The 15,062-nt window shown below is 59.2% G+C and overlaps 1 protein-coding gene across 1 annotated transcript in view; it reads right to left on the bottom strand.

Moving 5' to 3' along the window:
* Nucleotides 1-13,184: 13,184 nt before the first annotated feature.
* Nucleotides 13,185-15,062, bottom strand: part of LOC136113712 (dynein axonemal heavy chain 9-like) — a 43,231-nt gene continuing 41,353 nt past the window's right edge. The window contains exons 13-14 of the mRNA XM_065858905.2: nucleotides 14,698-14,898; nucleotides 13,185-13,956 (exon numbers count right to left, since the gene is read on the bottom strand). Of these exons, the coding sequence (XP_065714977.1) occupies nucleotides 13,642-13,956; nucleotides 14,698-14,898 (516 nt within the window). The 3' untranslated portion in view covers nucleotides 13,185-13,641. The remainder of the gene's footprint in view (nucleotides 13,957-14,697; nucleotides 14,899-15,062) is intronic.

Below are 15,062 nucleotides of genomic sequence, written 5' to 3'. Positions count from 1 at the left end.
GGGCCCTGGGGACAATGAGGGGTCCTGGGACGTCACAATGGGCCCTGGGGACAATGGGGAGTCCCTTGAACGTCACAGTGGATCCTGGGAACAAAGGGGTTCCCCAGGATGTCACAAAGGGCCCTGGGGACAAAGGGGGTACCCAGGATTTCACAATGAGCACTGGGGACAAACGGGGGTCCCAGGATGTCACAATGGGCCGTGGGGACAAGGCGGGGTACCCATGGTGTCACAATGGTCCCTGGGGACAATGAGGGGTCCTGGGACGTCACAATGGGCCCTATAGACAAGAGGGGATCATTAGGATGACACAATAGGCCCTGGGGACAAAGAGGGGTCCCCTGAATGTCACAAAGGGCCCTGGGGACAAGTTGGGTCCCCATGGTGTCACAATAAGCCCTGGGGACAAAGGAGGTCCCCATGGTGCCACAATGGGCCCTGGGGACAAAGGGGGTCCTGGGACGTCACAATGGGCCCTGGAGACAAAGGGGGTCCCCAGGATGTCACAATGGGGCCTGGGAACAAAGAGGGTCGTGGAATGTCACAATGAGCCCTGGGACAATTGGGGATCCCCAGGATGTTACAATGGGCCTTGGGGACAAAGATGGGTCACATGAATGTCACAATGTTCCCTGGGGACAAAGGGCGGTCCCCAGGATGTCACAATGGGCCCTGGGGACAATGGGGGTCCCCACGGTGTCAGAACGGGCCCTGGGGACAAAGTGGAATCCTGGAATGTCACAATGGTCCCCAGTGACAAAGTCGGTCCCATGGTGCCACAATGGGCCCTGGCGACAAAGGGGGTCCCCAGAATGTCACAATGGGCCCTGAGGACAAAGTGGGGTCCTGGGACATTACAATGGGCCCAGGGGACAAGGGGGTCCCCAGGATGTCACAATGGGCTCTGGGGACAATGGGGGTCCTAGGATGTCACAATGGGACCTGGGCACATAGTGGGTCCCCAGGATGTCACAATGGGCCCTGGGGACAAGCGGGGTCCCCAGGATGTCACAATGGGCACTGGGGAAAAGGGGGGTCCCCATGGTGCCACTATGGGCCCTGGGGACAAGGGGGTCCCCCGAATATCACAATGGGCCCTGGGGACAAAGTAAGGTCCTGGGCTGTCACAATGGGCCCTGAGGACAAGGGGGTTCCCCATGATGTCACAATGGGACCTGGGGACAAAGGGGGTCCCGGGATGTCACAATGGGCCCTGGGGACAAGGGGGGTCCCCAGGATGTCACAATGGGCCCTGGGGACAACGGGGGGTCCTGGGACGTCACAATGGGCCCTGGGGACAAAGGGGATCCCCATGGTGTCATAATGGGCCCTTGGCACAATGGGGGGTCCCCAGGATGTCACAATGGGGTCTTGGGACAAAGAAGGTCCCCAGGATGTCAGAATGGGTCCTGGGGACCAGAGGGGGTCCTGGGATGTCACAATGGGTCTCAATGACAAAGGGGGTCCCCATATTGCCACAATGGGCCCTGGGGACAAACAGGGTCCCCAGGATGTCACAATGGGCCCTCGGGACAAGGGAGGTCCTCAGGATGTCAGAATGGGCCCTGGGGACAACGGGGGGTCCTGGGACGTTCACAATGGGCCCTGGGGACAAGGGGGTCCCCAGGATGTTCACAATGGGCCCTGGGGACAAAGGGGGTCCCCACGGTGTCACAATGGGCCCTGGGGACAAATTGGGGTCCTGGGATGTCACAATGGGCCCTGGTGACAATGGGGGGTGCCCATGGTGCCACAATAGGCCCAGGTGACAAAGGGGGTCCCCAGAATGTCACAATGGGCACTGGGGACAACGGGGGTCCCTAGGATGTCACAAAGGGCACTGGGGACGAGGGGCTCCCCAGGATGTCACAATGGGCCCTGGGGACAATGAGGGGTCCTGGGATGTCACAATGGGCTCCAGTGACAAATGGGGTCCCCATGGTGTCACAATGAGGCCTGCGGACAATAGGGGGTCCTGGGATGTCAAAATGGGTCTCCAGTGACAAGGGGGGTCCCTACGGTGTCACGATGGGCCCTGGGGACAAGGGGAGGGGTCCTGGGATGTCGCAATGGCCCATGGGGACAAAGGGATTCCCCAGGATGTCACAATGAGCCCTGGGGACAAAGGGGGTCCCCACAGTGTCACAATGGGCCCTGGGGACAAAGGAGGTCCCCACAGTGTCACAATGGGCCCAGGGGACAAAAGGGGGACTCCAGGATGTCACAATGGGCCCTGGGGTAAATGGGGGGTCCTGGGACGTTACAATGGGCCCCGGGGACAAACGGGATCCTGGGATGTCACAATAGGCCCTGGGGAAAAGGGGGGTCCCAGGATGTCACAATGGGCCCTGGGAACAACGGGGGCTCCTGGGATGTCACGATGGGCCGTGGGGATAAAGGAGGTCCCCATGGTGTCACAATGGGCCCTGGGGACACAGGGGGTCCCCAGGATGTCACAATGGGCCCTGGGGACAAAGGGGGTCCCCATGGTGCCACAATGGGCCTTGGGGACAACGGGGTCTCCCCAGGATGTCACAATGGGCCCTCAGGACAAGGGGGGTCCCCAGGAGGTCACAATGGGCCCTGGGGACATGGGGTATCCCGACGGTGTCACAATGGGCCTTGGGGAAAAAGGGTGGTCCCCAGGATATCTCAGTGGGCCCTGGGGACAATGGGGGGTCCTGGGATGTCACAATGGGCCCCAGTGACAAATGGGGTCCCCATGGTGTCACCATGGGCCATGGGGACAAAGGGAGTCCACAGAATGCCACAACGGGTCCTGCGAACAAGTGGGGTCTCCACGGTGTCACTATGGGCCCTGGGGACAAAGTGGGGTCCCCAGGATGTCACAATGGGTCCTGGGCACAAGGGGGTTCCCGACGGTGTCACAATGGGCCCTGGGGACAAAGCGGGGTCCTGGGATGTCAAAATGGGCCCCAGTGACAAATCGGGTCCCCATGGTGTCACAATGGGCCCTGGGGACAAAGCGGGGTCCTGGGATGTCAAAATGGGCCCCAGTGACAAATGGGGTCTCCATGGTGTCACAATGGGCCCTGGGGACAAAGCGGGGTCCTGGGACATCACAATGGGCCCTGGGGACGAAGAGGGGTCCCCAGGATGTCACAATGGGCTCTGGGGACAATGGAGGGTCCTAGGATGTCATAATGTCCTCTGGGGACAAAGGGGGGGTCTCCACGGTGTCACAATGGGCCCAAGTGACAAAAGGGGTCCCCACGGTGCCACTATGGGCCCTGGGGACAAGGGGGTCCCCCGGATGTCACAAAGGGTCCTGGGGACAAAGAGGGTGCCCAAGGTGCCACAATGGGGCCTGGGGACAAAGGGTGTCCCCAGGATGTCTCAGTGGGCCCTGGGGACAATGGGGGTGCCCACGGTGTCACAATGGGCCCTGGGGACAAGGGGGGGTCCCCAGGATGTCACAATGGGGCCTGGGGAAAACGAGGGGTCCTGGGACGTCACAATGAGCCCTGGGGACAAAGGCGGGGTCCCCATGATGTCACAATGGGCCCTGGTAACAATTGGGGGTCCTGGGATGTCACAATGGGCCCCAGGGACAAATGTGGTGCCCATGGTGTCTACAATGGTCCCTGGGGACAAAGTGGGGTCCTGGGACGTCACATTGGGCACTGGGGACAAAGGGGGTCCCCATGGTGCCACAATGGGCCCCAGTGACAAAAGGGGTCCCCATGGTGCCACAGTGAGCCCTGGGGACAAAGGGGGTGCCCAGGATGTCACAATGGGCCCTGGGGACAATGAGGGGTCCTGGGACGTCACAATGGGCCCTGGGGACAATGGGGAGTCCCTTGAATGTCACAGTGGGTCCTGGGAACAAAGGATGGTCCCCAGGATGTCACAATGGACCCTGGGGACAATGGGGGGTCCTGGGATGTCACAATGGGCCCTGGGGACAAAGGGGGTTCCCCACGGTGCCACGACGGACCATGGGGACAATAGGGTCCCCAGGATGTCACAATGGGCCCTGGGGACAATGAGGGGTCCTGGGACGTCACAATGGACCCTGGGGACAATGGGGGGTCCTGGGATGTCACAATGGACCCTGGGGACAAAGGGGGTCCCCACGGTGCCACAACGGACCATGGGGACAATAGGGTCCCCAGGGTGTCACAATGGGCCCTGGGGACAAAGGGGGTCCTCATGGTGCCACAATGGGCCCTTGGGACAAAAGGGGTCCCCAGGATGTCACAATGGGCTCTGGGGACAATGGGGGGTCCTGGGATGTCTCAATGTGCTCTGGGGACAAAGGGGGGGTCCCCACGGTGTCACAATGGGCCCAAGTGACAAGAGGGGTCCCCACGGTGCCACTATAGGCCCTGGGGACAAGGGGGTCCCCCGGATGTCACAATGGGCCCTGGGAACAATGTGGGGTGCCCATAGTGTCACAATGGGTCCGCAGTGACAAGGGGGGCCCCACCCTGTCACAATGGGCCCTGGGGTCAAAAAGGGTCCCCAGGATGTCACAATGGGCCCTGGGGAAAAGGGGGGTCCCCTGAATGTAACAATGGGCCCTGGGGACAAAGGGGTCCCCACGGTGTCACAATGGGCCCTAGGGACAAAGTGGGGTCCTGGGATGACACAATGGGCCCCAGTGACAAAGGGGTTCCCCAGGATGTCACAATGGGCACTGGGGAAAAGGGGGGTCCCCATGGTGCCACTATGGGCCCTGGGGACAAGGGGGTCCCGCGAATATCACAATGGGCCCTGGGGACAGAGTAAGGTCCTGGGCCGTCACAATGGGCCCTTGGCACAATGGGGGGTCCCCAGGATGTCACAATGGGGTCTGGGACAAAGAAGGTCCCCAGGATGTCACAATGGGCCCTGGGGACGAAGAGGGGTCCCCAGGATGTCACAATGGGCCCTGGGGACCAGAGGGGGTCCTGGGATGTCACAATGGGCCTCAGTGACAAAGGGGGTCCCCATATTGCCACAATGGGCCCTGGGGACAAACAGGGTCCCCAGGATGTCACAATGGGCCCTGGGGACAAGGGAGGTCCTCAGGATGTCAGAATGGGCCCTGGGGACAACGGGGGGTCCTGGGACGTTCACAATGGGCCCTGGGGACAAGGGGGTCCCCAGGATGTTCACAATGGGCCCTGGGGACAAAGGGGGTCCCCACGGTGTCACAATGGGCCCTGGGGACAAATTGGGGTCCTGGGATGTCACAATGGGCCCTGGTGACAATGGGGGGTGCCCATGGTGCCACAATAGGCCCAGGTGACAAAGGGGGTCCCCAGAATGTCACAATGGGCACTGGGGACAACGGGGGTCCCTAGGATGTCACAAAGGGCACTGGGGACGAGGGGCTCCCCAGGATGTCACAATGGGCCCTGGGGACAATGAGGGGTCCTGGGATGTCACAATGGGCCCCAGTGACAAATGGGGTCCCCATGGTGTCACAATGAGGCCTGCGGACAATAGGGGGTCCTGGGATGTCAAAATGGGTCCCCAGTGACAAGGGGGGTCCCTACGGTGTCACGATGGGCCCTGGGGACAAGGGGAGGGGTCCTGGAATGTCGCAATGGCCCATGGGGACAAAGGGATTCCCCAGGATGTCACAATGAGCCCTGGGGACAAAGGGGGTCCCCACAGTGTAACAATGGGCCCTGGGGACAAAAGGGGGACTCCAGGATGTCACAATGGGCCCTGGGGTAAATGGGGGGTCCTGGGACGTTACAATGGGCCCTGGGGACAAACGGGATCCTGGGATGTCACAATGGGCCCTGGGGACAAAGGGGGGTCCCAGGATGTCACAATGGGTCCTGGGCACAAGGGGGTTCCCGACGGTGTCACAATGGGCCCTGGGGACAAAGCGGGGTCCTGGGATGTCAAAATGGGCCCCAGTGACAAATGGGGTCCCCATGGTGTCATCATGGGCCATGGGGACAAAGCGGGGTCCTGGGACATCACAATGGGCCCTGGGGACGAAGAAGGGTCCCCAGGATGTCACAATGGGCTCTGGGGACAATGGAGGTTCCTGGGATGTCACAATGTCCTCTGGGGACAAAGTGGGGGTCTCCACGGTGTCACAATGGGCCCTGGGGACAAGGGGGTCCCCCGGATGTCACAAAGGGCCCTGGGGACAAAGAGGGTGCCCATGGTGCCACAATGCGGCCTGGGGACAAAGGGTGTCCCCAGGATATCTCAGTGGGCCCTGGGGAAAATGGGGGTGCCCACGGTGTCACAATGGGCCCTGGGGACAAGGGGGGGTCCCCAGGATGTCACAATGGGGCCTGGGGAAAACGAGGGGTCCTGGGACGTCACAATGAGCCCTGGGGACAAAGGGGGGTCCCCATGATGTCACAATGGGCCCTGGTAACAATGGGGGGTCCTGGGATGTCACAATGGGCCCCAGGGACAAATGTGGTGCCCATGGTGTCTACAATGGTCCCTGGGGACAAAGTGGGGTCCTGTGACGTCACAATGGGCACTGGGGACAAAGGGGTCCCCATGGTGCCACAATGGGCCCTAGTGACAAAAGGGGTCCCCATGGTGCCACAGTGAGCCCTGGGGACAAAGGGGGTGCCCAGGATGTCACAATGGGCCCTGGGGACAATGAGGGGTCCTGGGACGTCACAATGGGCCCTGGGGACAATGGGGAGTCCCTTGAATGTCACAGTGGGTCCTGGGAACAAAGGATGGTCCCCAGGATGTCACAATGGACCCTGGGGACAATGGGGGGTCCTGGGATGTCACAATGGGCCCTGGGGACAAAGGGGGTTCCCCACGGTGCCACGACGGACCATGGGGACAATAGGGTCCCCAGGATGTCACAATGGGCCCTGGGGACAATGAGGGGTCCTGGGACGTCACAATGGGCCCTGGGGACAATGGGGAGTCCCTTGAACGTCACAGTGGGTCCTGGGAACAAAGGATGGTCCTCAGGATGTCACAATGGACCCTGGGGACAATGGGGGGTCCTGGGATGTCACAATGGACCCTGGGGACAAAGGGGGTTCCCCACGATGCCACGACGGACCATGGGGACAATAGGGTCCCCAGGATGTCACAATGGGCCCTGGGGACAATGAGGGGTCCTGGGACGTCACAATGGGCCCTGGGGACAATGGGGAGTCCCTTGAACGTCACAGTGGATCCTGGGAACAAAGGATGGTCCTCAGGATGTCACAATGGACCCTGGGGACAATGGGGGGTCCTGGGATGTCACAATGGGCCCTGGGGACAAAGGGGGTCCCCACGGTGCCACGACGGACCATGGGGACAATAGGGTCCCCAGGGTGTCACAATGGGCCCTGGGGACAAAGGGGGTCCTCATGGTGCCACAATGGGCCCTTGGGACAAAAGGGGTCCCCAGGATGTCACAATGGGCTCTGGGGACAATGGGGGGTCCTGGGATGTCACAATGTGCTCTGGGGACAAAGGGGGTGTCCCCACGGTGTCACAATGGGCCCAAGTGACAAGAGGGGTCCCCACGGTGCCACTATGCGCCCTGGGGACAAGGGGGTCCCCCAGATGTCACAATGGGCCCTGGGAACAATGTGGGGTGCCCATAGTGTCACAATGGGTCCGCAGTGACAAGGGGGGCCCCACCCTGTCACAATGGGCCCTGGGGACAAAAAGGGTCCCCAGAATGTCACAATGGGCCCTGGGGAAAAGGGGGTGCCCGGGATGTCACAATGGGCCCTCAGGACACGGCTGGGTCTCCATGGTGTCACAATGGTCCCTGGGGACGAAGTGGGGTCCTGGGATGTCATAATGGGCACTGGGGACAACGGGGGGTCCTGGGACGTCACAATGGACCCTGGGGACAAGTCGGGGTCCCCAGGACATCACAATGGACCCTGGGTAAAAAGGGGGTCCCCACGGTGTCACGATGGGCCCTGGGGACAGGGTGGGGTCCCCACGGTGTCAAAATGTGTCCCCAGTGGCAAGGGGGGTCCCCATGGTGTCAAGATGGGCCCTGGGGACAAAGGGGGGTCCCCATGGTGTCACAATGGGTTCCCAGTGACAAGGGGGGGTCCCCATAGTGTCACAATGGGCCCTGGGGACAAAGGTTGGTCCCCTGAATGTCACAATGGGCCCTGGGGGCAAAGGGGGGTCCCCAGGATGTCACAATGGGCCCTGGGGACAAAGGGGGGTCCCCATGGTGTCACAATGGGTTCCCAGTGACAAGGCGGGGTCCCCATAGTGTCACAATGGGCCCTAAGGACAAAGGTTGGTCCCCTGAATGTCACAATTGGCCCTGGGGACAAAGGGGGGGTCCCCAGGATATCACAATGGGCTCTGGGGACAATGGGGGTTCCCCAGGATGTCACAATGGGCCCTGGGGACAAGGGGTTATGGGGTTGTGTTAGGGGGTTGGAGGATTAGGTGGTGCAGGATTTGGGGGTGCAAGGCTGGGGGAGCAGGATTTTGGTGGGCCTGATTTGGGGCTACAGAGTCTGGGTGTGCAGGTTCCAGGGGTGCAGGATTTGGGGGTTCAGGGTTTAGGGGTGCAGTGGTTTGGAGTGCAGTGTTTTGGGGTGCAGGGTTTGGGGAAGGATGATATGGAGGTGCAGGGTTTAGGGTGCAGGATCTTGGGGTGCAGGGGTTTGGGGTGGGGGGCTTGGTAGGGCAGGATTTGGGGGTGGAAATTTTATTGGGTAGGGCTGGGGGTGCAGGATTTCGGGGTGAAGGGGTTGTGGGGTGCAGGGTTGTGGGGTGCACGGTTTGGGAGATCGGGACGTGGGGCTGGAGGATTTGGGGGTGCAGAGTTTGGAGCAGCAGGATCTGAGGGTGCAGACTTGGGGGGTGCAAGATTGGGGGTAGCAGGGTTTTGGGGAGCAGGGTTTAGGTCAGCAGGATCTTGGGGTGAAGGGGTTTGGGGTGAAGGGTTGGGTTGGACAGGATCTGGGGTGCAGGTTTTTAGGGTGCAACTTGTGGGGGGTCAGGATTTGGGGTACAGGGTTTCGGTGTCCAGGGTTTAATGGTGCAGGGTTTGGGGGTGCGGGTCTTGGGGAGGCAGAATTGGGGGTGCAGGTTATTGGAGTTAAGGGATTTGGGGGTGCAGATTTTGGGTGTTCAGGACCTGGGGGTGCAGGATTTGGGGATGTAGGTTTGGGGGGGCAGGGCTTAGGGTTTCAGTATCTTGGGTTGAAGAGGTTTGGGGGGAAGGGTTGTGTACGGCAGGATTTGGGGGTGCAGGGCTTTGGGCTGAGGGTTTGGGGGTGCAGGGTTCGCATGTTCAGGAACTGGGGGTGCAGGATTTGTGTTTGCAGGTTTGGGGAATTTTGCGGTAAAGGATTTGGGGTGCAGGGTTGGGGACGCAGGATCTGAGGGTGCAGCGTTTGGGGTGCAGAGTTAGGGGCTGCAGGATCTGGGGTGCAGGGTTTGGGGGGCACTGTTTTGGGGGGAAGGATTTGGGGGATGCAGGGTTTAAGGGTTTAGAATTTGGAGGTGTCGAATTTTGGGGTGCAGGAGGTGTGGGGTTTGGGGTTGCAGGATTTGGGGGAGAATGGTTTGGGGGTGCAAGACTTGAGGGTGCAGGGTTTGGGGGTTTGGGGCATGGGGCTGGAGGATTTGGGGGTGCAGGATTTGGAGTGCAGTGTGTGGGGGTGCAAGATCTGGGGGTGTACGAGCTTTGGGTGTGGGATTTGAAGGACAATGATTTGGGGGTGCAGGGATTGGGGGTGTAGGGTTTTGGGGTTGCTGCGTTTGGAGATTCGGGATGTGGAGGTCAAGGATTTAGGGGTACAAGGGCTGGCTGCAGGATTTGGGGTACAGGGTTTGAAGTGCAGGGCTAATAGGGGCAGGATTTGGAGGTGCAAGATTTGGTGGTCTGGGGTACTGGGGTGCAGGGTTTTGGGGTGCGGGATTTGGGGGTGCAGGTTCCATGTCTTTAGGAACTGGGCGGGGAGGGTTTCTTGGTGCGGACCTTTGAGTGCAAGTTTGAGGGGCCTTGATTTTGGGGTGCATGGTTTGGGGGGCAGGATTCCGGGTGAAAGGTTTTGAGGTGCAGGACTTGGGGGCGCAGGTTTCACACGTGAAGGAACTGGGGCTGCAGAGGTTGGGGGTGCAGCGTTGTGGGCTGCAGGGTTGAAGGGTGCAGGATTTAGGGGTACAGGTTTTGGGGGTGCAGGAGCTGGAGGTGCAGGCTGTAGGGATCAGAATATGGGGGTGCAGGGTTCTGGGGTGTAGGATCTGGGTGAGCAGGCTGTTGGGGTACAGAACCTTGTAGGTCAGCGTTTAGAGGCAGGATTTGGGGGTGCAGGGCTTTGGGGTGAGGGGTCTGGGGTGAGGGGTCTGGGGTGAGGGGTTCAGGTGTTCAGCACGTGGGGGTGCAGGACTTAGGGGGTTGGAGGATTTGGGGGTTGGAGGATTTGGGGGTGCAGGGTTAAGGGGTTTAGGATTTTGGGGTGCACAGTTTAGGGTGCACGTTCTGGGCATGTATGATTTGAGAGTGCAGGGCTTTGGGGTACAGGATTTGGGGTGCAGGGTTTTGGGGTTAGGATCTGGGGGTGCAGCATTTTGAAGTGCAGGGTTTGGAGGAGGGAGGTTTTGGGGGGGAAAGATTTGGTGGTTCAGGTTTTGGGGGTGCAGTTTTAAGAGGGTGGAGGATTAGGGGTGCAGGATTTGGGGGTTCAGGATTTGGGGCTGCAGAGTATGGGAGGGAAGGATCTGGGGCTTCAGGATTTGGGGGTGCACTGTTTGGGGGTGCAGGGTTTAGAAGTCAGGTCTCAGAGTGCAGCGTTTGGGGTGCAGGGGTTTGGTGGGAAATTTAAGGTTGCAGAGTGTGGGGTGCACAGGACTGGGGCACAGGATTTGGGGGTGCGGGGTTTCAGGGTTCAGGATTTGGAGGTGTGGAGGTTTGGGGTGCAGGGGATGGGGGTGAAGGATCTGAGGCTGCAGGGCGGTGGGGGAAGGATTCACCCCATGCTCCTGCACCAAGGCAGATGGCGAAGACCTGAACTCCCCCAGCCTGTCTCACCTTCAGCTGCCGTCGAACACGCTCTATAAAAAACTTCCAGCAAGTCTCCCTGGAGTCCACCAGCCCTCGGCCTTTGACTTCATTCCTCACGCTGTTGATTATGTTTTCTACTTCATCATCGGGGAAGAGATCAGGGATTTCACCTGAGAAGAAGGCAGGTTTGGGTTTACTGGTCTGGATTTTGTTGCAGTCGCAGAGCAAAGTGAAGCAGGTGCCTCCCTCTTCAGGGCCTTGGGGAAAACCCTTCCTTGAGAAAAATCGTTGTGCCAGGCGCCCATAGGCCCCAGCAGCAGCAAAGTGGCACAGAACATCATTCTGCTAAAAAATAAGCCCTTGTGAGAGCAACATTTCTCATAAAAGTATGAGCTAAACAAACACAGAATAAAGCCAAAGTACAGAAAGTCCATTTTTGTCAGATCGACAGTGCTGATTAGATTACAAAAAAAAATCGCAAATACCTAATATGCTATACACAATAATGAAATAATTTCAGTTTTGCAAATCAATTCGTTACCTGTACCGTTCCTGCAGCTGTTCAATGCCATTGCCAGTGCTGGTAAAATAACTCCCACATCACCAAAACATTTTAAAAGTCAGAAATCTTTTAAAAACTTTTTAAAGTTAATAGTTATGCAACTGATTGCCAAAAACATAACCAGCCAATTTTTCTTTTTTTTCTGGTTACTTAATTTATCACCTATTCACTTCCCTTCTGGCTTCTGATTTGATTGAAATCATTATTATTGAGTGAGATACTGTCAATATGAGCACTAATTACTTAGGAAAATACACTAATCAGATATCTGCTTGTTTATAAGAGAGTCTAAAATATATATTCTGTTCTAGCTCCTTAGGTGATGGAAAGAAGTGAAACAAGTAAGAAAAACAAGCCTGCAGAGAGCGGGAAGCTCTGTAAAACGTTTGTCTCTAATAAATAAGCTGGGGAATCTTCCACTAATATATTCCTTCCCCATACACTTTTAATTCTTATTATCACAGATAGGGCTGCAGCGCCGCTCCCCGCGGCCGCCGTCCTGTCCGCGCCAGAGACCGCCCCGCCGCCATCTCTAGTGAGGGCACAGCGGCCGCGCTCTCCCCGCCCCGCCACAGACACCTCATCAGCCACCGCCCGAACGGCGCCGGTACCCGAGCAGGAGGACTCGAAGGACGTTAACTCCCCCTCCTCGGCGGGGTGTGCCGCCCGCTTCCCAAGAGCGGCTCCCAGAGCGACCAGCTCCCCTCCTCCCCGGCGGCACGGGGCACGGCCTCAGTGCGGCGGCTTCACTGCCCGCGCCCAAGATGGCGGCGCGACGGGAGCGGGAAAGCGTGAGGCGCTGCAGGCGTCAGGCCCGGCCCGGGAGCCCCCAGCCGCTCCTGCTCCCACGCACCCCCCCCGTTTGCTTTACATTTGTGTATCGTATATAAATGCAGGGACAAGGAGCAGCGGCACGGAGCAGGCTGCTGGGTACGAGGTGTTCCCTCAGCACACACACCCACACCCCCCCGTCCCGGGCCGGGCCGCTCCGCGCGAAAGGGAAGGTGAGGGAAAAACAAAAACTAAAGGCACAGAGGCGTCCCGGCTGAAGCCGAGCTGTGCTCGTCTACCCTTTGAATGACAATTCCAAAGGCACATCCCCACTCACGAAAGCTGGCGGCTCCGCAGGGTCCCCAGCAGACACAACCACCGGCCGGCGGGGCCGGGGGGGCTCTGCCCGGGGAGTTCCCGCAGGGTCCGCAGTCTGAGGACAACGCTCCGCCCGCAGCCCCGCACCGAAACCGCCGGAAGGTCCCACAGCCTCCTTGTCAAGCCCAAGGGAATCCGAGCTGGGCCCGTATACGGTCAGTGCTCCAGAAGCTTCTCCGCTCCCAGGCGTTTCACTAAACGAGGGCACCGTCTGTCAGCCGAGGGCTGTGGGCGTGACCAGAGCGCCCATCAACCGGAAGTGCCGGGCGCTTTCCTGCGGCTGCAAAGTGCTGGGACATGGGGCTGTGGGCCCCCCGGGGCGGGGCGCGGAGCTGCTGCGTCCCCCCAGTTCTGGCTCCCCCGACCCAGAGCAAAGCGCTCCCCTCCTCCGGCTGCCGACAGTCAGCCTGGCTTCTTGCACAGCCCCCTGGTTACCCCCTCACCCCGTCCCCCCAGTTAGTCCCTAGCTTCAGTGCTGGAGAGCCTGGCTTCCGCACTCCTTTGTTTTGCTAGGAAGAACCTGTCCTCACCCAGGGCTATGCTGGAGCTGGTTCAGCTCGGTGTGGTGGAAGCAGATCCAGGAACTACCACAGCTGCTCCTTGAGCAGCCCCATCTCTCTGCCAGCTCCTGCACCCCTCATTCCAGTGGGTCCTCCAGATACCCCGATAGTTGACACCCTGGGGGCAGCGCATCCCACCACCACCCGCCCAGACCACGCGCTTTCCAGCTTTGCCTGGTGGGACTCAACTCCTGCAGCCTGGAGTATCCAGGAAGGGAATTTGGCAAGGCCCCCTCAGAGTGATGCAAAGGGAACAGAGGCCAGCAGAGCTGCGCGCGTTTCTACACATTCATGTGCCTTGGTACAGCCCAGATGACCACCAGTTGGGTCACTGTTGGACTTGTTTTAAGCCCTGACATAACCTGCTCCAGACCTGGTCTGTCATTTGTCATTCTGCAGCCCCCTGCTGCAGGGATGAAATGAGGCATCTCCTCCAATTACAAAGTCTGCCACTGTGCCTTGCCATGACCCTGTGGCTTCACCCAGCCAGGCCTTGGAGATCTTCCCCTGCCCATCCCGCAGTTCCTCACCCAGAAGCGGACATCACTTTGAGCCTGCGCAAAACGTCGTTGGAGCTGCTCCAGCTCATTTTGGCACTGCAGGATCTCAGCTGCTTTCTCTGCCTCGTACTGATCCAGGAGCACCTTGGCTTGCTCCATCATTTCCCTGTCCTTCTCTTGGGACTGCTGCAGGTCCTTGCGCGTCCTCACCAGCAGCTTGTAGCGGGAAATGACGTCCTGGATGTCCTCAAACTGCAGCACAAGGATCCTGGGTTTAGTAATGCCCCTGCCCTCCCCTCATGACTGCAAGTCTCGTGCTGTTTGGCACCCTGTCCTGACCAGGGACAACACCTCCCCCAGCTGAAAGATTTCCCCTCTTGGCGAGCCTGCTGCCCCAGTTGGTTTGTGAGCGTCACACATTCCCTGTTTGATGGCCCCATTGTGCCGGTCCCAGAGCTGCCACTGCCAGCAGCAAGGGGAGATGTCGTACCACCCCCCAGTGCTCTGATAGGAAACAAAGCACAAGTGCAGCTGCCAGGGCCAAGTCACCCAGCCATGGGAGTGGGGCAGCCGGGCCGCAGGAGTGCGAGCGATGCAGGGAGGGACGCCCGCACACCCTTGAGAAGGGCTCAGCTTTCCCGACAGCTGCCTGGGCTCCCATTCTTGGGCAGCTTGGCCCTCCTCCCAAACCATCCATGTCACGTGAAACAGTGACACAAAGGGGTCCCCATGCCCCTCAGCTCTGTGCTGTTCCCCCTTCTAACACTTTTTCTTGGGTTTTCTCAAGCTTTTGTCTCCTTTTCTGCTTTTCCTCCCCTCACTCTGGTCCCCTTGGCTCACCTGGCTTGCAGGGAACCTCCTCCCATCCCACCTGAGGTCTCTGGGTTTGACCAAGTGTCATGATTTCCCTGGACTTGCCTTATCTCCTCCAGGTTTAACATCCACATACAGCCCTCCCTGAGGCCATGATCTGTCTCTCATGTCCAAACTCACCTGTGGGGAGATCTTCACCACATCCTCCAGGTAGTTTTTGAAGATGGAGTGCTTCTGCACTTGGCTGCTGAGCTTCTGGTGTTCCTTTTTCAGGGCTTCGAGTTTCTTCTTAGCCCTCAAAAGCTCCATCTCCTTTTGTGTTTTCTCCTCTCTTTCTCTCACGGCTTTCTTCAGAGCTTGGACTCGCAGCTGATCGTCTTCCTAGTGATGTTTCCCCCACCAATACACACACACACAGAAGGAAAGGAAGGCAAGGGCAGATGGAGCTGGGTCACCCGGCAGCACTGGGAGGAGATACACTCACAGGGGACAGAGCAGTGCTGCAGCACCCCGGGGAACATCTTCCACATCTTTCCACACAAGCA

The sequence above is a fragment of the Patagioenas fasciata genome, unplaced genomic scaffold (assembly GCF_037038585.1).
Source record: "Patagioenas fasciata isolate bPatFas1 unplaced genomic scaffold, bPatFas1.hap1 Unplaced_34, whole genome shotgun sequence".
NCBI classification, from domain to species: Eukaryota; Metazoa; Chordata; class Aves; order Columbiformes; family Columbidae; genus Patagioenas; species Patagioenas fasciata.
The sequence above is the reverse complement of the archived record's forward strand: the minus strand, read 5'-3'. Positions and strand labels throughout refer to the sequence as shown.